The sequence below is a fragment of the Meleagris gallopavo genome, chromosome 28 (assembly GCF_905368555.1).
Source record: "Meleagris gallopavo chromosome 28, MGAL_WU_HG_1.1, whole genome shotgun sequence".
Classification (NCBI taxonomy): domain Eukaryota; kingdom Metazoa; phylum Chordata; class Aves; order Galliformes; family Phasianidae; genus Meleagris; species Meleagris gallopavo.
In genome coordinates this window covers 2,243,901-2,271,074 of record NC_139431.1, presented here as the reverse complement: position 1 = coordinate 2,271,074, position 27,174 = coordinate 2,243,901, and the positions used below count along the sequence as shown (strand labels likewise).

General features: G+C 42.5%; 1 protein-coding gene across 1 annotated transcript; it reads left to right on the top strand.

The window, feature by feature from the left end:
* Positions 1 to 443: 443 nt before the first annotated feature.
* Positions 444 to 19,352, top strand: NUCKS1 (nuclear casein kinase and cyclin dependent kinase substrate 1). The gene is made up of 8 exons (XM_085210332.1): positions 444 to 791; positions 7,917 to 7,966; positions 8,970 to 9,075; positions 11,188 to 11,243; positions 11,565 to 11,714; positions 11,954 to 12,106; positions 12,867 to 13,013; positions 13,537 to 19,352. Exons 1-8 carry the CDS (start codon positions 775 to 777, stop codon positions 13,734 to 13,736), a joined length of 879 nt encoding a protein of 292 aa, XP_085066458.1. The 5' UTR covers positions 444 to 774; the 3' UTR covers positions 13,737 to 19,352.
* The last annotated feature ends 7,822 nt before the right edge of the window (positions 19,353 to 27,174 follow it).

The window sequence follows — 27,174 nt, the reverse complement described above, 5'->3', positions numbered from 1 at the left end:
TAGCGGGGCCTCAGTGCGAGAGGAGCCGCGCAGGCCCGGCCGTGCGGGGGCGGCGCTGCGGGGCTCTGGTTGCCGCTGCGGGGCGGCGCGGAGCTTCCCCGCCTTTTTCCTCCAACGGCACGCCGGGCCCCGCGCGGCGAATCTGCCGATCGCGCCCCGCCTGTTCCACAGCCGTTTGCCCCCCGGAGAAAATTCAGGCTTTGTATCTGAAGAGGAGGTGTGCGGATAAGTGGGCGGCGCGGCACTCGGAGCGGCGGAGCCGGCGGCGAATCTGCCGGCGGCGCTTCAACCCGCTCTGTGACTCAGAGCAGCTTGAGCATGCGGGGCGTCCTCACCCCCCTTCCCCGCGGGGAGAGTAGGCGGGGCCTACCGGCCGTGATGGTTCGAACTGACCAATGAGTGGCGGCCGGCCTCCTTTCGCAACCAATGAGCGAGGCGGGAGGTGGTACCAGTGAGCTAGGCTGCACCGCCCCCCGCTCGCATCCTCTCAGCGGTGCGAACGCGACCATTTTGCGGGGGGGATCGGCGGAGCGGCGGCGCCGGGCCCACACACAGGAAGCGCGGAGCCTCCCGCGGGCGGGCGCGGGCCGGAGGCTGCGGCCCTGAGGGGGCTGAGCTGGGCGGAGAGGCGTCGGCCTGTAGGCTCCGGGCCCAGCGCTGCGGGGAGGAGACGGGCGGCACCGAGCGACCGTTGCGGGGTTTATTTTTTTTTTCTTTCCCTCCCCCTCGGCTGCGGGAGGCTTCCAACGGGCCGGGCCCGAAGCGCCGGGGAAAATGTCCAGGCCTGTCAGGTGAGTCCTTGAGGGCGCCGAGGCCGCGTTCCCGCCTTTCCTCAAGGCCCGGAGCCGTGTGTAGGCCGTCGGTGTAGGCCCTGAGCGCGGGGCCGGGCCTGAGGCGGGCAGGCGGGGCGGGGAGGCCGGGCTGTGAGCTGTGCGAGGCGGAGGGGGCGGGGAGGCCGGGCGGGTTGCAGCGTGGGCCGCTGGTTGGTGTAACCCCGTCCTTTACGTGTGTAAAATCGCGTATAGAAATGTGATTACAGACAGGGGTTGTGTAGGCCTCGCTGTGTGTGTGTGTGGGGGGGGGGGGGAGGAGGAGGAGAAGAAGAAGGGAGCGCCGTTCGCTGCTTGGAGCTGAGCGCAGCGCCTCAGTCACGGACCCGCGTGGGGCTGCGGAGCGCGGCGCCATTTCCGCACGGCGGAGCGCAGTGTGGGGCTGGGGGGGAGGGTGGGGGAGCCGTGCGGGGGAGCGGAGCAGAACCGCGCGTTGTTGGGGGGGCGGAGCCGTATGGAGCCGCCCCCGCGGGAACCTCGCTCTCAGAGCCCCGCCCGACCCGCGTTGCTCGGGTCGGGCCGTTCGGATGTGCCGGCGGTAGGCGAGGTTTGTGTGGGGTTTAGGAACGTGAGGAGGCTGCTGGCCGTGTTTTTCTGTCGTTGAAATCGTCGTTGTTGGTGAGGTGTTTCTTCGTGTGTTGTTTGCATGTTCTGACCATTTTTCTCAAGGTTGCACAGCAGTTATTACTTAAACTTTTTAGGTCGTTGGGGAGGATTGAGGTTGGATGTCAGGGGGAAGTTCTTTACAGAGAGAGTGGTGAGGTGCTGGAACAGCTGCCCAGAGAGGTTGTGGATGCCCCGTCCATCCCTGGAGGTGTTCGAGGCCAGGTTGGATGGGGCCCTGGGCAGCCTGGGCTGGTATTAAATGGGGAAGTTGGTGGCCCTGCATGTGGCAGGGGGTTGGAGCTTCATGATCCTTGAGGTCCCTTCCAACCTAGTCATTCTGTGGTTCTGTTAACGTGATCTAGGCTATCAAGGGTAATGGGAGGACAGTTGGATTGGATGATCTTGTAGGTCCTTTCCAACCTTGCAGTTCTATGATTCTGTGACATGGGATAACCTCATAGGCTGGAAAGATGTGACTTATATCATTCCTAAGGTTTATTTTATATGGGGGGCTGGAGCTAGATCACCTTAAAAAGGTCCCTTCCAACCAAACCATTCTATGATTCTGTAAATATAGGCCATAAACTATTTATGTATGCCAACTTGTAGGTGTTACTTTTTCATTTCATGTCCCTAACATGAGAGTTTACAAAACAGAGTGGGAATACAGCATGAAATCAGGATGTTTGTCACACTGATCCATGGAACAGTTGTCACAGCTGGTTGGTTTGACTGTTTGGTCAGCAGCTTTGGCTGCCTGCAAAAAGAAGGGGGGCTAAGCTCAGGAATGGCTTCAGGTCTGGGAGGTGGTGAGCAGAGTGAACACCTTGCTCTGCCCCATCAGCTTCTGGCTTTTTGCAAGACCGGCTGTTGGGGTAAATGGACCCGTGGTCTGATGTTGACTGGCAGTGTTTGTGTCCTGGAATAGTGCTGATGTGACTATGCTGCTCAGTGTGTGTTCTGCTGCTGATTTACTTGCCAGCACTGGAGTTTTGCTGCAGGTTGGGAAAGTGTTTCTTTAACAACTCAGTTCTTAAGGCTTCTGGTATCAGGGAAGCTTTGTAAGAAGCCTATCATAAACCAGAACAACAACAACAAAAATCCATAAAATCATGCAGTGTTGCAAAAGACTTGACCTGTCTTGCAGTTCACAGGCACTGCTATGCAGCAGAGCTCAGTGCCAAAGTCCAGCATGCTGCTAGTAGCACAGCACCCTTTGGCACGTGTCAGCACGAGGTGTAGCAATCTGCTGCCCAGCTGTATTTCGTAGCTCTCTCAGGACAAAACTTGGCCAGTCCGTTGCACTGCTGTGCTTGGGAGTAGCTGGAGAACTCTCACCATAGTTTCAAATCCTAAACCTTTAAGATTATAACTTCTGGATGTTTTATTGTTGGTGATCTGGAAGTCTGGTGACAAGTTCCTCATCAGAATTGGATGTAGTGATGTTTTTTAATTCACTGATGATGTTTGCTGGTTTTCTATTGAATGTATACATACCTAAAACAATGAACTTTGTAACACCCAGCAGGTATCCCCAGTTTTTGCTTGTCAGTAGAAGGCTGCCTTAAAACTGAGTCCGGTTGTTGAATTCAGTTGCTTGTAGTTGTTAAGTAGTTATAAAGCCCATGTGTTTACAGGTTTCATGCTTGTTAATTCAGAGCTAAATCCTTTCTATGCAATTAGACAACTTCTGGGTGGCTGATGATGGTATCTGCACTATTGTTAGAAGATGGCGAGTAGTGAAAAGTGAAGGAAGCTACAATTAGTGAACCTTTCCCTCATGTGGCTGATTAATGAAATCCTGCAATCAACTCCCACATTCTGCTGCACAGTGGTCACTTTCTCTTGCTGCTGCTGCTTCTTTCCTGCAGGCATTGCAAAATGGAAAGGTGTGGGCAAGCACTGAAATCCCAGCGTGGTTGGTTGATTTGTTTGGAGATTAAAGTCAGTTACGAATAGATCTCTGTCAGTGTCTCAAGGCTTCATAGCTTTACGTACTTAGCTCTTCATCACTAGCAACTTCCAGTCCTGCGTTGGCAATAGTGTTGCAGGAAAAAGAATGCACTTATTAAATATCAGTTGTCTTGTTGCTAGTATTGCACCTGAACAATGTGAAGTGTAAGTAGTGGGATTCTGGATAAGTTGCATGGGGGAGCAGAAAATGCCTTGGGCAGCGGCAATTAATTTGGGTAATTCATGTGGCAATGTCCAGAGATGAGCAAGATAGTTTCTGGATAGGTAAAAAGACAAGTCAGTTGCTCTGAAGATTTGCGGTGTGATGAGAAACAAGAAGCAAGGTAGAAGGCAGGCTTCTGCTATCTTGTGTTCTTTTTGTTTGTTTTTAGAATGTTTCTATATCACGTTATAACATCTTCTCATTTGCAGTTAAGTTCAAAAGGAGGATGGGCACAAGGCTGATAAAACTGCTGCCACATCAATCATTTAATTGTTCTATTGGGTTTCAATTTGTGTATCCCTAAAAATCCTGCAGATGCAACATCGGCTGTGCCCAGTCTTACTGATGTTTGGAGTTGCATCAAGTCCAGACCCAAATAATGACCCCTTTAATTGGGATCCTCTGGACAGTGAGCCTTGCCTCAGTAGAGCTAGCCCCTAAGAATATTTCCTACCCATCTTTTGTGTCTCTGTAAGAAGGCACAGAGTGGTGCTGTTAGTGACAGTGTTTACTGGTAACACGTTGCCATCCAAGCAGGGCAGCTCTGCCCACTAGAATGAAAACCTGCAGTTGAAACGGACCCTGCGTGTGCCAGGCATGGGGGATGAAAGCAGGCTGTGCCTCTTCACAGAAGCTTGGTTGGATGTTTATTTAATTACATGCCACAATTTAAAACAAAGCCATCAGTAACCACTTAACCTCTCATTCATTTTACTTCTCAAGTTGTATAAGAGAGTAGGTTGTTATTTCTGCTGATAATTGCTTGACCTAAACATTCCTCTTCCTTGCAAGATGAGGCAGCTATGAGCTTTCTGAAGACTCTTAGCTTTGCTTTTCAGTGGCATATGTATATATATTTTTTTATCTTGGACTTTATCTGTAGTGCCTGTGGAAATATGGAAGGATTTAAACATTTCCTTACAGAAACAGAACAATTTTAACTCCCCATTATTTTGTGTGCTGACAAGGCAACTTCAGAATGCTGCTGTTCAAGGGACTGTGTTAGCTGGAGATGTGATACTGTTATACAGCCTGTATTCAGTCATGTAGGTGTTCAGTGATCCTTTTAAATACTGATGTTGTTTTTCATCATGTTAGAACTGGATTCTGATACGCTTCAAGTATGAGTTGTCAGAACTCTGCTGTGCAGCTCTGAGTTCTTATGAAATCATTGGAGAGCTTTTAATGCCATGTGCCATCGTGCTTCTGGGTGAGTTGATCTTCATTCCAGAAATGCAGAACTGACAGCTGCTACGAGAAACTTCAGCTCTCAGGGCTTTCTCTGTGCCTTTCCTCCCCCAGCTCATTCTCAGATGTACACTTTAAATATTAAGCTGTAAGAGCAAAGAAGTTATCTTAAAATTTCATGGTCTGTTTTAAACCAGATTGAACAACATCTGTCCCAGATGTCTTTTAGTCTGTCTTTTTATGCTCAGTCTGAGTTTAACAGTGTATTTTTGTATGTTTGCTTGCAATTTGGTGGGTTTGGGTTGTTTGCTTTCCCTGGATCTCATCTCCAGTGAAGTTCCCTGACTTTATCACATCAGTGCAGTAGGAGATGCAGTCTTTGCAAACATGCAGTTACTGCTGGCGGTTCTGAAGAAAAATATGAGGATAAGTGGGGTGAGTGATGAGAGTGGAGTGAGAAGAATGGCAAATGGGAAAGCAGTTGGTTTTGTTTCTGCTCGTGAGCTTCTCTGATTCTGCTGGAAGTCTTTCAAGTTAGGTAATATCAGTACAGATACTGTTTTGTTCTTGTTTGCTTCTGCCATAGTGATTCTTTAATGATTCCAAATGTCCCTACTCCTTAGGGCAGGTAATGAGAAAATAGCAGAATTTACTTTCTGACTAAAAACACATAATGTACAGTATGTAGAGAAAGGACATTGACGATTTGTATCCTTTTGTTTGTTGTTTTCTATTAAATATGTGATTCAGTGTGGGTCTGTAACTGAAATAAGCAAGGTAAGCTGTGTATGACCAAATATTGCAATATTGCAATTTCCATCTTGCTTCTTAGTAAAGTGATCTTTGAAACCACTGTATTACAAACCTGCTAGAACTGAATGTACAGCAGTTCTACCTTCTTTTCCCTGGTTACATTTATTGAGAAAAGCATAATACCTCAAACTTAAACCTAATCAAACATCTCACTTAGCAACTTCATCGTTCTTCACATGCTTACCAGAATAAACTTGGCTTCCCACGTGTGGGCAGGAGTCCCCATGAGGACTAGATGATCATTGTGGTCCTTTTCAAGCAAGGCCATTCTATGATTCTGTGCTCTGACTGCCTCTTGGACCAGGGGGTTGAGTTGTGTGGTGCAGGCCTTGCTGGTATAGTATTCCTGAATGGGCATTGTACTGTTAGGGCTGGCTGTGCTCTGTAGTGCATTGCAGCTGTACTTTGTACTCACGTTTACCCTGAAGCTTGGATGGGATTCAACCTGTAGAAATCTGATGACTGATCTTGCTTTCTTTTGATGGCTATGTTGGTTTGTTTTTTATTGTTGTTGGAGCTTTAAGAGGCTTTGTGTAGGCTTGAAATAAAGTAATGATGCTGCTTCCTCTGTTGGAAGGCTGCTGCTCTGCTGTAGGTCACAAATAGAGGTACTTGGACAGGAGGAATGCTTAAAATGGGAGCGACAACCAGAACTCAATACTGGCTCGTGGTTGATAAGATTGCCCGGTTGAATATCCCAAGTGTGATATTGACCAAAATGCAGCTCAGTTCTGGAAAGTGAACATGAAATCCAGCAGTCCTGCGTACAGCTCAGGAGAAGGGCAGGGTGCTGGAGGGGTTTGTGTTGGGTCCTCAGGTCTGTGATGGAGGCAGATGGCTTCATCTCTCACCATGAGTCAAAAGTAAGTTAGAGAAACACTTTTTGTTGGCAAGCGAGGCATTGGTGGCCTCTATTTCTGCAGTTGCCTATTTTGACTGTCCTGGGCTGTTGTGTTTGCTGTGTTAAGGACACTCATTACTGCACAATTTGCAGCTTATTAGAGAGCAGAGAAGGTGCTGATGGGGTAAGGACAGAATTGGTCCGTGCTCAGGTGCTGCTCAGAAATGCAGGTGGGGTAAAATGCATGCAGAACCTTTGCTAATGTTCCGTTTGGGAACAGCTTTAACCGTTGTTAGGGCTGTCATACATATTAATTAGAGCATCAGAGTAACTGATTGACAAGGCAGCCAAAAGGCAGCAATGAACTGCAGGTGTTAGAGAACACATGGGAACAGGAGCAGCTCAAGGAGGTATGAGAGCAAGCATGATTATATTGAGCTGTGAGGAGCTGAAATCTGAAAAAGAGCAGCTAGGAAACAGCTAATTTGTGCTATTAGGAGCTTTGAGAAGACTTTAGTGTACTTTCCCCAAAGCATTATTTAATCAATTGTGAGAGTTAATTGACAGAAATGAATGCTTTAAACCATTATGAGAAGTATAATGTTAAGATTTTCCTTCAAGAGTAAAAATGCAAATAATTAAGTGATTTTTTTTAATTCATTTTTGTGTGACAAGGAGACATAAACCCTTAGCTTTTCAAGTCATTCTGAAAAGCATTCCAGTAACTTTGTCAGATTTCATTGACTGCAGAAAACCCACAACTGTAGTACTGGAATAAAAAGCAGAGAGGCTTCATGTGCAGTGTTGCATTACAAGTGGTGTTTATTGCTGCCTCACCTGTGCACTGGCACCTGTTGAAAACTTTGGTTTATTTCAGCAAGGCTCCCTTGTTAAGAGGCACTTTTAATATCCAAAAGACATTTAATAAGTTGTCAGCATTCCTTTCCTTGCATTTGTTTTTTGTTCTTAATCCAGAATCCTGAACATCACAGCTTTGAAACAGTTAGTGGGAGCTCTGCCTTAAGAAACCTCAGATCAATGCCTTCTTCAAATGCATCTTTAATCTTTGGATGTGGGCTCTGCCTTTAAAGAGTGCTTTTACAGCAGTGGCTGTAATGATGTATGTGTAGATTTAATAATGAAAGAACTGCATGACACGGGGTTGGGTGGCTTCTTGTCACAGCAGCTATGAGCCGTCAGGGAGCGCTGCTTATCAAAAAGCACCTTTGAATTCTGAGACTATAATTCAGCCTTAGAAAAATGCTCAAATATATCATGTTTTCTGTTGGGACCACAAAGCTGTAGGTGGCTTATTTGTGTAGGACCTCTCGGGATGTTTTTTGGTCTACAAACACTGCACTGGAAATAAGAGTGTGGCACTTTCTTGTTACTTAAATAAAGCTTTTGTATCCCTGAGATTGTGAACTGCTGACTTATTTTTCCCCCTCCTCCTTTCTAACAGGAACAGGAAGGTGGTCGATTACTCCCAGTTTCAGGAATCAGATGATGCTGGTAAATGACTTTGTTCTTAACAATATAATATCCTTGGGTTACAGGGGTTCGTTTAAGGCTTTGCATATTAATTACGTTGCTTCTAGTCACATCTTTAACCTAAATTCTGGGGAGTTTCTACTCTGCAGTCTGTGAACTGTTAATGAGCATTTGAAAATATAATGGTTCTCATGTGTTTTGTATTAAACAAACAATGGTGATAGAAATCTTGTTATTTAACGCTTGTATTGTTGTAGTGCCTTCAGGCTGTTGGCAGCAACCATCTTCCTTGCTCTGTTATGTTCTGTGGCAAAAAAAAACAACAACCCTGGTGCTGCTTTTTTTTTTTTTCCTATAGTTAAATGTGTTTTCAATTTATTTTAGTGGGCTTCAGTTAATTCCATCATGTCGGGCATAGTTGTGAATTGCACCTAAAAAAAAAAAAACTTAGCATATTCTGTCAGAATTAATGAAATATTTCTGGCAGCCATATGGAATATGTTTTGTGTTCTTAGAAAATAGATGCAGTGCTACTGTCTCCTAAGGGTGCTTACACTGATAATTATTGGGAACAAATATGCCCTGTTGTATTGTATAAGGTATTGTGTAATGCTCTGTTTCCATCATAGGGCAGTAAATAAAGTTGTTGCTGTTAAAAGCATACAAATATATGAATGGATGTTAACCTCCAATAGGTTTCTGTAATGGTTTGTGTTCCTAATGAGCTGTAAAGTTAAGATACCCCTTTTTCTTCTGAAGCATTTTGTGTGTTTCCCAACACTTCTGTTTCAGATTTGGTTGTGTGCAGTGCTGTTATTGTGCTGTTGGCAGAAGAAAAGGTAAATCAGTAGCTGAAGGGAGGACTTCACTTCTGTAAAGCTTTCTTTGTAACTGTGGTTTTATCTTTTTTTCTTTAAGAGCTACTTTTTATGTGCTTGAATTGGTCAGTTTCAGCTGGCTGAGGAAGTCATTTTGCTGGGAAGTAGGAGTTTGATTCAAAACCATTTTGTACTGTCCCATCTAGATGAAGATTATGGGAGAGATTCAGGTCCCCCATCCAAGAAAATCCGCTCATCTCCCCGAGAGGCTAAAAATAAGAGGAGATCTGGGAAGAATTCTCAGGAAGACAGGTAAAAGAAGCACTTCATCTGTTAAGAACATGTCTCTAAACCTTGTCCTGTATGTGGGGAGCTGTATCTTCTAAGAGGAATGATTGTAAGTGGAATTCAAAACGTGCAGTGTGAGATACAGAGCTCTTGATCACTAAGCTTTCCTAACCAGCTTGGACATTGAGGTGGTTCTTTTTTATTGAAGTTGGCAGGGAAATCATGTGTAAAGTACTTGTCACTAGCACTTTGGCATTAAAATAGCCTTCCAGAGCTATACAATTGGAATGGCAAGGAGCTTGATACGAGTTACAAAGATTGGCAGCTGGTGCAATTATCTCCAGGTAAGTTAGTGGCTGGGTGCCTTTCATTCTCTGTGTTTTTTTTTGTGTGCTCAGAGCATTTATGTGGTTGAAGATTAAATAGGGCAGGTACAGTGACTGTAGTAGTAGGGGCCATTTGTTAGTTTTGCAGCTCTGGTTTTTTTCACTTCCTATTTTGTCTAATTCAGAAACTGAGTAACTTGTTTTGATAACTGAATTGCTGTGGCAATGTGAAATGTCTGCATTCTAAGTGATTCCCTGCTAACAGTGGAAGTCCTTCCTGTAGAGTGAGGGTATCTTGCATTTACAATAGCTGTAATCAGCAAATGGTTGCTGTAAGAAACATGATGAAAAGAGACCTATTAAATCAATTGACTGCTTTCAGGGACGGAGATTCTGCCAGCTGGTTATCTCTTAACTGTCTTGCATTGTTTGGTGGAATATAGCTAACTTACCACAAGGTATGCTTAAGATGTTTCTCTCCATCTCTCTCTCCCTTAAAGTTCCTGTGCTATAAGGTGGAAGCTGAATGTAGGCATGAGGGAACATTTTTACTTACTATTATAAACTGAGAGGGCGAGGCCATTTTCACCATGGCTTTTAATTTTCCCAAAGTTGTGAACATCATGTTTTCATATCTTGAAATGGTTTCAGGAAAGAAAAGCCAAGCAATCATTTCCTGCTGTTGCTCTTGACTCGTGTTGCACTGTTTTGACACAAATGATGGGTAAAAATTTAATGCAGAAGTGACGTTATACAAGTACTATCAGGTATCACAATTAACTGTGTTATTTGTGGCCCAGTGTAGCTCATCTGTTGCTTGGCAGATTGCTGCAGTTTGCTTAGACCAGTGTGTTTGTTCTGCTCATGCAATGCTTAAAGAAATTCTAGAGGTCAGACTTCCAGATAACGCATGAAATAAAGATTTCAGTAGATAAGATGTTCTATAAAGAAACTGGGCTAGGGAGCTCCCAGAGCAACTAAATAGTTGACCACAATGTCCTATTAACTCAGGTGATATTTAAGTATGTAAGAACACTTCTGTTTGTATTACAAGCATTGCACAGAGTCGGAATGTGAAACAAATGCATGTATTGATTTGAAATCCACAGTTGTCCATCAGACTGAAATCAAATGGGCCTGAGGGACTGCAGTGTAATATGTTATCTAAACTATGGATGTTCTTGAGCAATGTTATGTGTTAGCTCCAACTGCCAAACCTGGACAGTAAAAATGACAAGTGATAGGGATTTGGGTAAGAACAGAAGCAGTAGTACCTACTTGATGGAACAGTCTTTAATAAGGACTGAAACCACTGTAAGGGATGGTGAAAGTCTGTCAGAGATCAGACTGGGAGCTTGCAGACCAAATATGTTCTAGTTAACTGATCAGACAGAGTGAAGGTTTCCAAAGAAAGCAATGAGAAAAAGAGAAGGGACTTCACTATACGTATAGTCAGGATAAAACTATATTCCTTTTAATAGATTTGACCATGTATTAGCATATATAACTTCAAAATCCTAACTGTGAAATGGAAGACATCTGGATTATCAGTAGACTCTGGAGAAAAATGCGTGGGTTATCTTATTCTTATTTCCTGGTTGGTTTCCTTGGCACTATGTGATACAAAGTTTGAACTTTCTTTCCAACCATAACTACATATGCTTCTGAGTAATGCTAAAGTATAATGTGGTAATGTTCAGGAAAAGTGGGTATTCTTGGCCTAGAAATCAATTCTACTCTCTGAAAATTGTTATTTTCCATATAGCAAATGACTGAAATAGGAGTTAAGCAATCTTTCCCTCCTTTTCAGTGAGGATTCAGAGGAAAAAGATGTGAAGACTAAGAAAGATGATTCGCACTCAGCAGGTAACTAACCATGCTGCACTGATAATGTTACCTTCAAAATAAAGACCAATCTGTAAGAATATTGCAGGATCTGACACACACAAGAAGTTCTTCTGCTTAGAGAAGCATGCACTTTTCTAACACGTTTACCTTAAGCTGGGTGCTGCCTCTGCTGCTTGTTACTTCCAGCCCTGGTTGGGGGCAGCAGATGTGTTTTGTGTAATGTGATGCTGCTATAGATTGTCCTCACAGGTAGAGAGATGGATGTTCATCTCCTCCCTGGGATTCTCATCTGTTCCATGGTCATAGAAGAAGCTTAATATTCTCACTTTTTCCTTTCAGATGAAGATTTTGGCAGTGAAGATGATGACTTAGGAGCAGATGATGGCAAAGCTGACAGTGACTATGAGAGTTCTCAAAAAAGCAAAAAAGGAAAGAAGGCCAAACCAGATAAGAATAAGAGAGCCTCTAAAACCAGGAAAAGGCCTGCAGGTAAAGAAACAATTGCAATAATAAGTCTAATTTTTTTTGAGAAAGTCGTTCAAGAAGTATGAATGTTGATTGTTGTATTCATTCCCTGTGTTGCATTGCAGTAGTTCTGTACTGCATATGCATTTACTCATTACACACATTCTATAAAGTAGACTTTTGTCTGTCCACTCACTGGCTGATGAAGACGTGCTGGCCAGTATTTCCTGTCTTCATTATAACACAATGACTTTGTGCTGCAGAGGACAGCGAGGATGAGAAAGAAGACCACAAAAACGTGCGTCAACAGAGACAGGCAGCATCCAAAGCGGCTTCCAAACAACGAGAGATGCTTATGGATGATGTGGGTAGTGAGGAGGAAGAACAAGAGGACGATGAGGCACAGTTTCAAGAGAGTGAGTAAATGGGACTGTACTGACAAACATCATAAAAAGTTTAAACCCTGGTCATATGGGCAGTAGTACCAGATGTAGGTTGATGGGTCTGGCCAAATAGAAAAAGGAGCAGTTTCCTTTTTGACTTGACTATTAAGATATAAGTTATTCTTTTTGGTGCTTGCTTGTTAATGAATACCTGTCTGTCAGACTGTCAATTTTTGACATTTAAAAATTTTGTTCTAAGTTTGCAGCAAATATGGAATTCTTCATAAGCAACACTTGAGGAGCACTGAAAACTTCTTAATGTTTCTTGCTGCTTCTTGTTACCTCCATCAGTTTTGAGGTGTTGGTGCTACTTTTCAGCTGATGGAAAAAAATACTTTATCCTTGATTGATCAAAGTAGAACAGTTAGTTTCACAAGGAGAGATGAATTCAACCAGTAATGAACCACAGTAAGTTTCTTTGAAATAGTGGATGCAAATGTAAGTTCAGAAGGGAGTACGATTATCATCACAAATCCATTTTTTAATGGATTCCTTAGGATGGATCGTATTTCAAGGTTCTGAAAAAGGCCACCTGTTCTGTCATACTTTATCCCTGCTACTATGAAATCTTCTGCCGCATTTCTCTAGGACAGCAGGCAGGTGGAAGCTCATAAGGTCACAGCATCTTTAGTTTTCTGACTTCTCTGTTTAACTTGTTTTTTGGTTGGGTTTTTTTTTTTTTTTGCTTCCTCTCCTTGTCTTCAAGAACTTAATTTTGTTATTGTTTCAAAAGATTCAGGAAGCGATGAAGATTTTCTCATGGAAGATGATGATGATAGTGACTATGGCAGTTCAAAAAAGAAAAATAAAAAGGCCTCCAAGAAGTCCAAACCAGAGAGGAAAGAAAAGAAGATGCCAAAGCCCAGGCTAAAGGCTACAGGTGAGTCTGTGCAGAACTATGCAATTTAATTTAGAGACTAGTACTTACTTATTGAGGACTGAACAGTAAGTTTTGGGGCCAGCAGGCATTACATCATTATGTTGAAGGGCTTTTTCTTGTAAGTAGTAACTTATCGTGATTTAAAGTAACACAGTGAAGTGATAATGTCTTGAATTCTTACTTAATAAAGAGATTGAATTAGTATTTATATATCATTGACAAAACCTGCGTTGATTGTGAACATCTACTGGTATGGTGCAGTCTGACATTCTGCATCTCATGACTAATTAATGTAATCTGTGGCTTTGTTTGGGATTCTTGGTCATTAATAAGTATTCAGGGTGGAGGAGCTAGCAGTCCTCATTCAGTTCAACTTCAGGATTATGGAATGAGTATAACGCCATGGTCAAAGCAAAATGAGACCTGCTACTGCAGTGTCTTGTAAATTCTGTTTGTATAAAGGCATGTCACTTTCTTGTTTTGGTAGCTAATAATAACTTGTATAAGCTTTTTCCTTTTCCAGTGACTCCCAGTCCAGTGAAAGGCAAAGGGAAGGCAGGCCGCCCCACAGCTTCCAAGACAACAAAAGAAAAGACCCCATCCCCCAAAGAAGAGGATGAAGAGCCTGAAAGTCCTCCAGAAAAGAAAAAATCAGCCAGCCCTCCACCAGAGAAGTCAGGGGATGAGGGATCTGAAGAGGAAGCACCCTCTGGTGAAGATTAAATGGCAGTTGAGGATATCTTTGTTTAAAAAAAAAAAAAAAAAAAAAAGAGAGAAAAAAGGAAAAAGAAAACATACTTAGGGGTAGAACACGGTTTTGGCTGTGGCTTGACTCATGGGCTTTGAATGCTGTCTTTACTTTCAGCTGTTTAATACAGTGTATCCTTTTTTTAATAAGAGGAAACCCTCATACAGTAATATTTTGAAGTCACTGTTCTCTGTTGGCCATTCCGTTCTCCCTTCCCCTCCAAATCCAAAAGCCATTTGAGACAAATTAACAGACCATTTGAATATATATTTTTTTTTTCAAGGGATACTGCAGTTGTGAAGCAATAAGGTTTGGGACTGATAAACGGAAACTACACTTACAAATCACTGAGTAGAATAGATTTCCCAGTGCTGGTAAGAGTTCTTCAAAACTATAATTCTGTATTTCAATACATGGTTAAAAAAACAAACCAACCATGCTTTAATAGACTTTTCTCAATAGAAGTACCTTCTCTCAGAAAAGGAAAAATATATATATATAAACTGCAGAAGAGGAAACATGGGGAGGAAGCCTGTGTTTCTTGGATTCATGCAACTTTTTAATGGAAAGCAATCAAGAGACTTATAGGGGGTCCACTATCTTTTATCTGGAAAAATCCTCCAGTTAGGATGCAAGATCTTTCATCTTTCCTGGATAGAATACTATTCTGCTTAGGCAGATCTCAGTTCATTCTGTACTATTTCAGACACACAACTAGAAGCTGCTCACATCCACTAATTCTGTGTTACTTCTTCCAAGGTCGGCTATAGATGGGCAGAATAGGGAAGAGAAATTTGAAAACAAGTTTTAAAGCTCTGGTTTCCAGTTGACATTGTGGAAATTTTCTATAAAGTTCCAAGGGAAAAAAATGATGGACATTATAGAAGTAGATTTTTTTTTTTTTTTTGTCTTTTGGGGTGAGGGATGTCCTTTTATAAATGTGAAGCAAAGGATTCCTGTAATGCTCTGGTCAGTCTCGGATCCCATGAGTCACGCTTAAGTGCTTCTCTTCTCTCCCTCCATCTGTCCTCAGAAGGCTGTGTAATCATGTCTAAGCCTCTCCAGCTACGGTGTTGGACAGTAGACTCCATCAATAGTGAACATCACCCCAGTACCACTTCCATTTCTTCATCCTCCCATACTGCAGCATGGGAGGATTTATTCGTTCTGCTCCCACACTGACATGTCTGCCTCTGTTGGTTGTCATTCTGTTCCCGAAGCCTAAGAAGTGTGGAGTAGGGAACAGTGTTAAAGGATGAAACTGAGAGGAAATGAATTTTGAAAACAGTGTAGCAGGGCTATGGTTCTGTAACAAAAGCAGGATGTCCCTCTAAACGCGAGATACTTGAGGTGTGTGTAGTGGCATTTTTAATGTGTTTTTATCAAAGCAGCCATATCTTTTTTTTTTTTTTTTTAAAACTTAATTGAAGTACACAAGCCTTGGTTTTCAAACCCTGATGCAGAGATTGCTGCCATGTTTGTTGGTGGAAATATTAAAAACTGGATCTGCCATTTTTCTTTCTTTTTTTCCTTAGACCCTTTGTGCTTTTGTATGTTGCTCACAGTTACCTTACAGCTGACAAGCTTTGCATCTTTCTTTTTTTTTTTTTTTGTCATGAAGTACACATTTTGTAACCAGCCTCTTGAAGGTAACATAAGGCAGCTAACTAGTCGGATTTCTGGTGGACGTGCTACCAGATTTTTTAATCCTGTTTGGACTTCAGAGAGCTTTTAGATGTGATACACTAATATGACCAGGAAGGACACTTGGCTGAATGGCAGAGGGAGCCTGAAGATACTGAGCACAGTGTGGAGCCTATACCACAGAATGGAACGTTAATATAACGGCCAAGTGATTGTCTTGTGTGATTCATAGCCATGGATTTTATTGAGGCTGGTAAATTACTTTACCTTGGCTTATAAAATTTGAAGTTCTCTAACGTTCTTTACTATAATGAAACTACTGTTGCCGTTACAATAAAGATGATCAGTGTTTCCATTGTAAATCTTTTTTTTACCTGGTTTAGTTTTGCAGAACAGCTTAAGGCTGGAGTCAAGTATCAGTCTTTGAAAAGAAGTGAACGTGCTCCCCTTTCCTCCTCACCAACTTTTTCCATCTTCTGGGAGGGCAGAGCCTCTTGCATCCCCTGCACTCCCAGCTCAGCATTTCTTGGCTCATACGGGAAAATAAATGGCCAAATTTCAAATAATGTTTGGATTAATATTTTGGGGGTAGTATATACTTTCCTTAGTGTCTGGCCCACGTAGTTTTTCCCTCTTCAGTCAAGACTGTGTTTCAAGTTATTCTAATCTCTTTAGGGTCTTGATTTATTTTTTTGGTATTAAAATGTACAAGGATCACATAAATGTAGAATACCTCTAGTTGATCTAATCACACAGCTATTTCTTTACCTGCTAGACCAGATTTTTTTTCTTAAGAGTGTATTTTGTAAGTTCCACTTAAGATATATATTTGTGTTGTTCTTTTTTAATTTTCCTAACATGGTTAACTTAAGTTCAGGCTGTGAAAAATGCATTTCCGTTGTTTTCAGTTCAGGTTTTGGACTGCAGATTATTTTATGCCTGGTGATTTTGGCCCTTTCTCTTGTAAAACTGTTCTGTTTTCTCATATATTCATCTCTTATGGCTGTCACGGGCTGCATGATGTTATCTTCGAGTTTGTGTCACAACCCAAACACTATGTAAATCCTGTACTACTACTGGGATTTTGTAACATTTTCTATAGCCTTACTGTTTTGCTGGTTTGTGCAGACACTAAGCCCTAATGGTCTCTTGGTTACCCTGTTAGAAATACCACAGTTTACATTTTTACAGATTGAAGAAAATTGTGAAGGTTAATACATAACTTTTTAGTACACACTTTTCGATAGCAACAAAGTTAACATTTAAAAATGTCCTTCTAAATTAATTTGTATTTTAAGCATTCTGGTTTCTTGAAGGAAAGCTGTTAAAAAGAGAAAAAAAAAAAAAAACCTTTCTCTAGAGACGTGAATAGCCCACCAAGGAGCAGAAAGCTTCATTCACAGGAGAAAGCTTTGAAAAGATTGTCTTCTGCTAAACAGCTGTAGTTGTGGAGCGTTTGCAGAGAGGTAAACAGATTTATTCCAAAGTTCAGTTAACCTTGTGCCCTGCCCTGGTCTCACACTTAAAGGTTTGTTATTAATTTCTATTCTGCATCCCTCTGTACATTCTGTTTTACATTTGTACGCAAAGAATACTGTCTTAATTGGCCACAAGGCTTGATCAGTAAAGATTTGCAATTGTGGTTGGAATTTCATCCTAAAGATTACTTGTTCCAGTTTGTATTTGATCAGCATGAGAGCACCATACATGTCAAGTTAGATGGGTTTCAGAATGGCTCGTGGGTGAGAGCACTTAGAAATATGGCAGCCAGGAAACTTTTAGTTCTGTTGTGTTAACTTCAGCAAAGCAAAGGAGTGCATGGGGAGGGAAAAGCAGTACACCTTACCTAAATGCCAGGTGAACGTGCTCAGCTCCTGTGCCACCACACAACTGCAGGTGATGAACTACCAGGGCAGTGGCAGAAAATGCACTTGAATTTCTTTTTCTTTTTTTTTTTTCTTTTTTTTCCCCCTCCACTGTTGATGGTCACAAAGGTACAATAGACACTGAGGCACCCAGGTTAAGGAGGGAGGGAAGTAAACTGTAACATGCTGGAAGCTTTTGAGCTGTAGAAACTGGTGCTTTGCTTTATGTAATTTGTTTGTGAAGTGTTTATTTTTATAACAGATCATATTGTTGAACACATGGTTCTTTAAAAACCACAAACTGATCCATGAGTTTAAGTATTTGAGAAGTGGAAATTCATCTGTTGGGGGAGGCAGGATAAGAAAAATGTAAGCAGATAGCTGTGTAAAGGGACACTGTCACAAGATAGTTGCTGGCATATAGGATGCATTAAGTTGGGGGGTGGGTGGGGTCCCATCTATATGTGGAAATTATATATTCTATATGTATATGATCAAATAGAAAATTTTCCCTGAACTTTGAATATTTTCCTATAGTTTTGGGAGGTTTAAATACAAACGATGTGCGTGGAACTGGGCAATGAAGCTGTTCTGTTCAAAATGCTGAGGAATAGGAGAGCTCCGAAAGGTGACAGTGTCCTTTCGAGTCCCCAGATTGAGCATATCCTCATTTTAGACTTCCCATGTCAGTAGCAGACTGGCATCCAAATGTCTTTTCATCGAACTCTTTGTATTAAAAACAAAACAAAACCGTTTCTAAGTCTAGTCAAGTTCTCACTTACGTGCTGACTCTGCATCAACCACTATGGGAAACAACTGCCTGCCCCCTCCAGCTGCAGCGAGTCGAATGGGTCCATCGGTCTGAGCATGCTCAGTGTGACTGCAAAACACCATTGTGCATATGCTTTGTATATTGGGGCAAGGGTTTTTTATATATATATTTTGGGAGGGGTAGCGGGTGGGATGGAGAAATACTCAATCAACTTAAGCCAGAATAATGTGTGTAAAAGCCCCTGAAGTATTTGGTGTGTGAGTGCGCGAGTGTGAGTGCACGCATGGGAGTGTCTGACATCTTTATTCCCTTTGTGTTCTGAAAATTTGTGAGTTTTACTTTTTTTTTTTTTTCTTCCTGCAGAAGCAATTGTTAACAAAAAAAAAAAAAATTGTAAATAAGAGCTACATGACTTTCTTCTTTTGTTTAACCATGAACATCATGTCACAGCAAACCCTGAATAATGGCTCTGAAGGTAGAGAAGGAAGAGACTCCAGGTAGGGCCTTGGGCCTTTGGCTTTCAGCGAAGCATCGTTATATGGTATGCAACAAGTACTTGTTCGGAGTATTTGCAGTCCCATGTTGAGCTTTTCTAAAAATCAGGCTCTTTGCAGTTAACCCTCCTTATCCCTTTTAATATATATATATATTTTTTTTATGTCAAGAGTGGCCAGAAAAAGGGGCAGCTGCCCCATGGTTGGGGTGTGCGCAGACGTGGCTGCCATCGCTGGGCCCGACAGGGTTGGCAACTTTTGCAATACCTTGACAATACTGAGCTCTACAGCATGGTACTAGGAGTTCTGTTTGAATGTAACATTAATGCTTTATTTAAAATAAAAACAACATTTTTTTTTTCTTTTTTTTTTTTTTTAAAGGGGTTGAAGTGAACATGACTGTTGACCATGTTCGTGAATTTATAGATGCAACATTCATTGGTAGAATTGTGTGATGGTCTTTTGTGCTACTTAATTTGACATATTCCAGTCTCTGTATGTACCTGCAAAGAAAGAAAAGTTAAAAAATAACAAAACCCTGCTTTGCTTTTATTGAAGGGTTCCCAGGACTGCATACCTGCTCCTGAGCTCTGTTTTAAATATGTGTATCCTTCGCTTGTATTTTGTATTAAAAAAAAACACAAGGAAAAAGAACCCTTTATTGTTCAGCATGTTGGAATTGTGTCCCCTCTTTTATTTTTTCTCCTTTTTGGAATATATTAAGCAACTCATTCTTCTGTATCTTTTATTTTCTTTTGTAAACTTTTTGGTTTTGTTTAAAAATGGCTTTATAAAAGGGCTTTTATAACCCATAAACACGACTTGTGTAATTTTTCTGCTATCCAAGGGTATCGCTGTTCTGCGGTTGCTTTTTGCTTTGCCAATGCTAGTGAGATATGTGTTCCTCTTTCCTGATGTCTCATAGATTGTTTTGGGATTTGTTCCTTTGCAGACTCTGCTTCTTTCTGAGGAGGGTGAGTCAGGTTTTGGCCAGAACAGTTTGGCAAGTATCCTTCCCTGTTACTACCTATAAGTTGAGAAGACGTTAGGAATTAAGTCATCTTGGCAGCAAAGAAAATGGAGGCTGTCAAGTTCAAAACGAAGTGAAGCCCAGTTACAAGGAGACAAAGCCCTTTATTTGTCATCCTTGCTTCTACAAGTTTTCCCTTAGCGATTAATAGCCTATTTTGCCACGTATGTCCCAGCAGTGAGAGTAAATATACAGTCTGTGCATTATCTGGGGGTGTCAGATGACAGCTGCATTCATCCTGTATGTACACTTTGGCTTAGTTAGATAGAGGGGCTGTCAGTGCACGTGCAGATAAATTGACCCACGGTGCAGATTGCATTCTCAATGCATCATCACGTGCAGCTGGGTTATCATACATAGCGAGCTTGCACTTTTAAAAGATAGGTTATAGCAGATCCTTGTCTCAATTCCAGCGAAACTTTGTTTTTAATTAGCAGCTGGTTTAAAAGCACTTCTAATTTCTTGGTGGTCCCTGGGGATGGATCAACCCCCTTCGCTCTCCGGCTCTGCCAGTGGGAGCTCAGGCCAGCAGCAGAGGGCGTGCATGGACCTCTGCAGTGCACGCGAGGATGCTTTGAGCATGCTTCTCCTCCTCCTCTGTCCAGGATGAGATGGAAAACACCTTGGCGTTTGTTGTAAGCAGTGCTAAGCTAACAGTGCCTTGTCATCAAAAGTTCTACGTCTTGCTATTCTGTCTGCATTTTGCTTGTGTATCTTTTAAAAACAGAAGTTACTGTTCATCAGTATAAACGTTGCAAAGCATTCGTTCCTAATTCCTTTTAGGATCCCAGAAGCAGCTTCATCCTAAGGGACCCAGTTTTTCTAAGGGTGTGTTATGGCAGAATACTCAAGCTTGTGATCTTACAGCACATGTAATTTCAATGCATCTTGTATGTACCCAATTCAGCAGCACGCTTAGCCATAAAGGGTGCTATGGTGGCTCATCCATTTGGTGATGGATGCAATTGCACAGGGCACCAGTTTGCTGCTTCCATCAGCTGCAGCAAACGATGCTTACTGTGTTTGCTTTCAGAGGTTGTTAGGGAAACTTTGTGAGCTACCCTCTCTGTGCTCAACTCTTGCAAGCTTACTGCCAGCTATAAGCTGGTGCTTGGCTGCAGTCTCTGTTTTTCTACCTGACCTGATTATTTTCCTCCATAGTTTGATAAAATGAGATTCTGTATCAAAGGAGTGTTTTAATAATGCAGCTTATGGCATTCCTTCCTTTTCTTTTTAAACATACCGGGCACTTACCCTCATCGCTATGGTATCTGCAGTTGTACACTGCATTTGTGTCACGGATGTTTTTATCTGGAGCAGATACAGCATTACCTCCAGGTACTACTGCACTGCTTCAGCTTTTGATTAATTAGCAGTGATGGAATCAGGAGGTGTGGCACTTACTTTGTCCCAGAAATAACGACTTAGTATGAAATGGTGCAGCACCAGGGTCTGTGAGCTCTCCTTAAAGAGCTGCTCTTCCCCACTGCCCCTGGTCTTTGTGTGTATGATTTTGAGCTTAAGCCCCTTTGTTCCTCAGTATTGATCTTTTGAACCTGGTATATTTACTGACTGCTCAGCCAGCACAAGTTAAAAGTCTCCATTGGCTCTGAAGTGAGATTTACAGGGAATTAATACAGAACCAAATGATTCTTTGTCACTTTTAAAGGGTGTGCAACTGAGAAGTAAGCATGTAGGGTTTTGTAACTGCAGCAAGCATGGCCAACCAGGGGGATAAGATTCCCTTGGCAAAGAACAGTAGCTGTGAAGTCTTAATCTGAGAGTTTTGCCCTAGGAATATACTGTTTGTGTTTCTTTTGGTGGTGCTCGATTATAGGATGGAAATAAAGTCAAAAGGTGGAGTTCAAGATATTTATTCTGCTGTCCAGCATATTTTGGCCCTGTAGGTGGCCTTGAAAATGCATAAATGAGATCAAGTTGATGTGAAGAGCTGCCATTTTTGTTCTTACTAATCTTGTGCATCAGAAGAAACCTGGAAGAACTGTGGAGATGGAGAGATTCCTGTACGTTAAGGGACATATTTTACGTATGGTTTTTATAAAGCAAACCACAAAAAGAATAATTCTTCATTCTTGCACCGGTGTTTGGGGTCTGTGCCCCCATGCAATATGGTAGATGAAAATAGCTGCCCCACAGGAGCTGAGGTTATTTGTGCAGCAAAGGCCCTGGGGCTGCAGGGTGAGGATAATGTGGAGCTCTGGTGAGGCAGCCTGCTGTGTTTGTGATGCATTGATTGAAAAGTACAAACGCCTGCGACGTGTGATACGTTAGACTTGAGTTTGATCTGGAAGTGTGGCTTGTTAGCTCAGTAATAACCACATCCTGGGCTAACACACATCTCCAGCCTCAGAGTTTTATGTAGACCAGGAAATGGTTTTTGTGTGTTTTGGGTTAACTCTTTCCATAGATACAGGTCAAGTTCAAGCACTGTTATCCAACTGCGGGCAGGCAGCACAGTGTACTCTCTCATTGTGACAGAGACCCACGAGGGCTTCTCTTCATTTAAGTAAGTACCAAATTAAAGTCTCCAGGTCAAACCCACCCCTTGGCCTTAGTGTGTGGTTGCAGTTTGGTCTCCTGGCTGCCTGCTTTTTAGATAGGCAGCCAATGGAAATAATCTTGCACAAAGGCAGAGGTGAATTTCTCACTCTCTCCCCTCATATTTAATTTACCTTTCAGAATGATGATCTGTTTTATATTCAGGGCTTTGCTTGCAAACGCCGTAGCTTAAAGAAAGGCTGGTATTTTATTTGAATAATCTCTTTTCTTTCAGGTTAAATAACATTTGTGTTTTAAGTAGATAAGATAACAGTTCCAGCAGCAATAAATTTCCTGTAGTCGCGCTATCTTTTTTCCCTAAGCATTTCTAACTAAGCAGTTGGCCTTGTTAGGAGCTTTTGTTCAGCATCATCAATTAGTGGCTTTCCTTAACAGCGGTGTCTGTTAGCTTTGTTCATTACAAACATTTTCCCTTTCAAACATTTTTGATAAATTGGAATGTTTTATGGCTGAGAACTTCAGTCCATTTTTTTTCTCGAGATGACATCAGCGCTGATATTTTCCCCAGCTTTTCTGCTGAATGTTTTGTGAGAAGGATATCGTTGTCACTTCTAAAATATGCAGTTTTTACTTCCTGAGAAATGAATGAAGGGAAGGAATAGTTGGAGCACACTCCTGTTTATTATACTGAACCATCACTTTTCTCCCTAGAACTCACGCCACGCTGCTGATTATGACGGTGCATTTGAAATCAGTCGAACCAGGCCTTGCATTCAGAGATGGTTTGGGTTCTTTCACTCTCATTCACATCCAACTAAACTGGTTTTGCACCCTTAAATGTGTAATACCACTTAATGACTTTTAAACTCCTTTCTCATGTTGTTCATTTCTTGAGCAAGGGTACCAAAAGGAGAGACAAAGCATCTGGGGTGCAAGTCCTCGTTCTGGCTCTTGCATCTCCGTCTCCCCACAGCACCAGTGGCTTTTAAGTGTAGAAGACCAAATTGCAGATTTTTTTAATCTTTCTGTGACTTGTTACATTTTATTTTCCCAAGGTCATTAGATTCAAACACGAATATTAACATAAATAGTTTGAAAAAGAGGGCTATTATGTCAGTGCTAGATGTTATTAGACTGTCTCCAATCTAAGAGAGCTTGTTGGATTTTGGTTTCTTTCTTTCTTTCTTTCCAGAAATATGTCTCAGTTTGGTCTTTGCCAGGTCTTTGCTGAATGGATGCACTGAGCGTTGGTGAGGACAGACTGCATCTCCTGTAAGAGAGGCCAAGCTCTTTCAGAGGCTCTGTTAAAGGGACCCAAAGACAGTTTAGGAAGGGGAAAAGCCCTGCCCAATGGAAACTCCTTCCTTCTTAGCGTTGATTCCATAGGTTTAGCTTTAGCTGAACCCTTAGGTAAATGCCCCAAGGGTGGTGCTCTTTATTCTATTATTTCTCTGTTCACCATTGCATCTCTTTCATTGCTGTTCCATGCTGGAACATAGCTGGTTTGTGTTAGAAAATAAAGTGTGTGCAATCTGATGAAAAGGTAGTTTTTCCAATGCAAAGTCTTTAATATATAGTTAACGTCATCTGTCAAGCTACTACGTGGTGAAATGGTTTAGCTCATTAAAGTGCCATTTGGGAAGGTATAAATCACCTTAGTCTGTTTTACTTTACACATACTTCCAGATAGTGATTTCAGTTAGTTAATGAGGGTGTGAGAGCTTGCATTATCACAGCGTTGCTCCTTAAGGATGCCTGGTGGAACTTTGCCACGAGAACATGGGCTGGGGATTTTGGCTCCTTGGGCTCTCTGCAGTCCCATCACAGAAGCTCGATGCTGGAGCACTCCGCAGCTTGCTGAGTTAAATGCTCACAGTGCCACTTGCTCTTCTCTCTGAAACCCTTTCTCATCCTCTCAAGTAGTCTGATCTTAAAGTTGAGCTCAGGCTGTGGCTCTTAGAGTCACCTCCTTTGGAAACTGCACCTACATGACTGTTCTTTCGTTTTCTCTGCAGTAATGTGTGGCTCCTCCGTGACCTTTCTTCCTAAGAAAAACCTGTATACTTCAAAGGTCTCTCAGGACAGTGAAACTACTTTGGTTCTGTCAAACATAGGTGCAGAAAGGTTTCTCTCACGCAAAATTACTGACTGTTATCTCTTTCTCTTTTCAAACAGGTCTTTTCAAGTAAGATTCTTTCAACTATAATCTCTTTTGCTTGTTCAGTCAGTTCAGTGCAAACCTGACGAGGAAGAGACTCGTTCTCTGATCTGATGGTAGAACACAGTACTCATTAAAATTAAAAATAATAATTATTTAAAAAAATCAAAGTCTGTGGATGCTTGAAGGCATACATGACACCAAAACAAATAATAAAGCTTACATAAACCCAGTCTGGCAGCCTTGGCAGATCAGCTGTTGACATAACAGCATCTTAACAACAAAAAGCAAAGAAAACAACAGCAACAAAAATCCTTCTCACTTTGCAACATTTCTGAAAGCTCTTAGTTTTTGTCTCCAGGCTTTTCTTTGGCATATCCTGGTCCCAGAGCAAGGAGGGAGTAGGGAACACCATCCCAGAGCTGTGTCTGCACTAGGGGGCTGTGCTTGCATGGCGATAAGAGGATTAGAAGTTTAGAGAAAGCTTTGTCCTCCTGTGGTAAGCTCTGATAACAAACTTTGACTCAGTTAGCTGCTGCTTACAGCACATTCCTCATTGGAACATATCTGCAATTGACCTTGACACGGAAAAAATAAACCCAGTGGAAACAGATCGGTGGTGATCTCCATCTAACTGGAGAGCAAACTTCTGATGTGAGCACTGCAGCACTATCCTTTTGGTAGCCCTGAGTCTCTGTAGGTGGCTGGAGTGTTTCAGGACATTCCTTCATTCTAAGAAGTGGCTGTGGCCAACCAGCTAGAGGTGCTGAGCTGCCCTGCGGTGCAAGAGGTATGCTGGCAGGCAGCCCTGTGTTAATTTTGATGGCAAAGCTGTCTGATCTTTTCCAGCTCTGACTTTTAGGTTTCAGCAAAGTAAAAAGCTGCCCTATACAAAGGTGACTCCACGCCAGGAGAAGGGTTCTGTGCTCCTTAGAAGGAATTAAGGGAGGTAACTGATCATTCTCTGTAGCTGATCCCATTCTGACAGTTCTCATTACATCAAATTTGAGCGCTCACTCTACCATATGGAAAAAGGGGGAGGGTTCTGTCTAGGACCACTGCTGGGGTGGGTCTCCAGTGGTGCTTGTGTCTTGACCTCAGGCAATGCTTCCATTCTTCCTTTGTTAAACGAGTGATTTGTTGGATTCCAGGGACCCCTCAGAAAGTCTCCTGGGCTGGGAGAGAATGGTCAGTAATATCTCACAGGTTTCATCACAGAACCATTTTTAACTTTCAGATTGGTCATCCCTAGGACTTAAGTTTGTCACATCAATATCACAGCAGAAGCAAAAGAGCTTTTATCTTGGCAGGTGCTGGAACACCTTCCTGATTCATAATGCTGGGGACAGCACTCAGTTCTTCATAGAGAAATGTGAGAGAAAATTAGTTGTTAGAGCAAACAAAGGGAGAAAGGAGCAAGACAAGTGAAAGCCCAGAAACCTGGAGTGATTATGAGTAAATCATAGGTATCTTCACTCTGCTCTATCATTTTGAGATTTGAACAGAAAAATCTTACTCTTTAAATGATTTTTTTTTTTTTTTTTAATTGAATGAAATGGAATCGATCCTATGGGGCTGCTTTCTGTATCTCTGCAGATGAGTGTGTGGCAGTGTTCTCCATCTCTGATATCTCTGGTCCTCTGTGGCAGAATTCTGCATCCAGCAAAGCTGCTCTTACCTCCTGACAGTGCTTTGGGAAGGAGCAGAGCTGGGATGGCTTTCTTCTGCAGTCGCTTCCTGTCCATACAGCACGAGTATCTGGGAGTAAACACGCTGGGAAATATTTGTGCTGTGTCCTATAAACAGGGTGCATGCTGTTTACCTGGAGCAAAAAATCCGTCCAGTAATTGTGCCATAAAATAGCCAAGAAAATGGAAGTTTTAATCTTAGAAAAATAGTGCTGCGAGTTCTCCTCAGTAAGCATGGCTGTGATTGCTGGGATCTCCTGCTGTCAGCTGGAGGAAGGAATTCTCATTGTTGGAGTCCTGATATTTTTCAGGGAACTGGAACTTTGCATTTCCACTTGCAAATGAGTAAGATTTCATTAATGAGATGGCCCCCAGCTGGAACTGGCAGCCAAGAACATGTTTTTTCATCTTGTTGCCCTGTTTCGAGAGGGACTTTTATTAGTAAGCACTGCTCAGCCGAGGTCCTCTGCCTGGTGCACCCCAGGGCCCCATCCCACTGCTCTCTGCCTGCTGCCATGCGGTCTCCAGCAGTGCTGGTGGCTGAAGCTGTCCTGGGAAATCGAATGGATGGCTCATGGGGTGCATCATTTGCAAGTGGCTGAGCAAGTGTGGTGCGGGGAATGGCCCAGGCTGAATGGGAGCTGACAGTTTCCTTGGCACCCGAAACAGAAATAAATCCTTTCCTTTGTCTCTAGCTTAGCAGAACTGAGCGGGACAAGGCAGAGAGGGCAGTTTTAAGTTTCAGGTACCAAATATGCAGGGTGGGAAGGAGCTAAATCCTCTTTCTCTGACAAGATTTGAATCGAGTTAGGCTAACCCGTGAGGAAGACCCTAAAATCTTATTCTGGGAGCTGAAAATTGTAAACTGACACTAGAAACAACTGCTTTTCCCTGTGGGGATGTGACCAGGCTGCAGCAAAATAAAATATACCCCCTTTGGTTAAACGTGGGAAGAAAGTGGGCAGGATGTGGGAAGCTGCTGAATAATCTAGTGAGGAGAACTTGAGCTATCTCAGAGGCATGCTTCCTAACCTGGCTGAAGACCCTGGCTGGGAAATCCTTCCCTGCCTCATTTGTAGGGTGAGGAGTGATGAAGGAGAAGGGGCAGCAATGTGCTGTGTGGTGTCTGTGATGTCCTATAGGCTGTACAGTGAGGTGATGCTCAGCTTCCCCTTTGTGGGATTGTTTGGATTCGTGCTGCTGTTGTGGCTGGCTGTTTCTCCCTGTAGCAAGGATACGCCT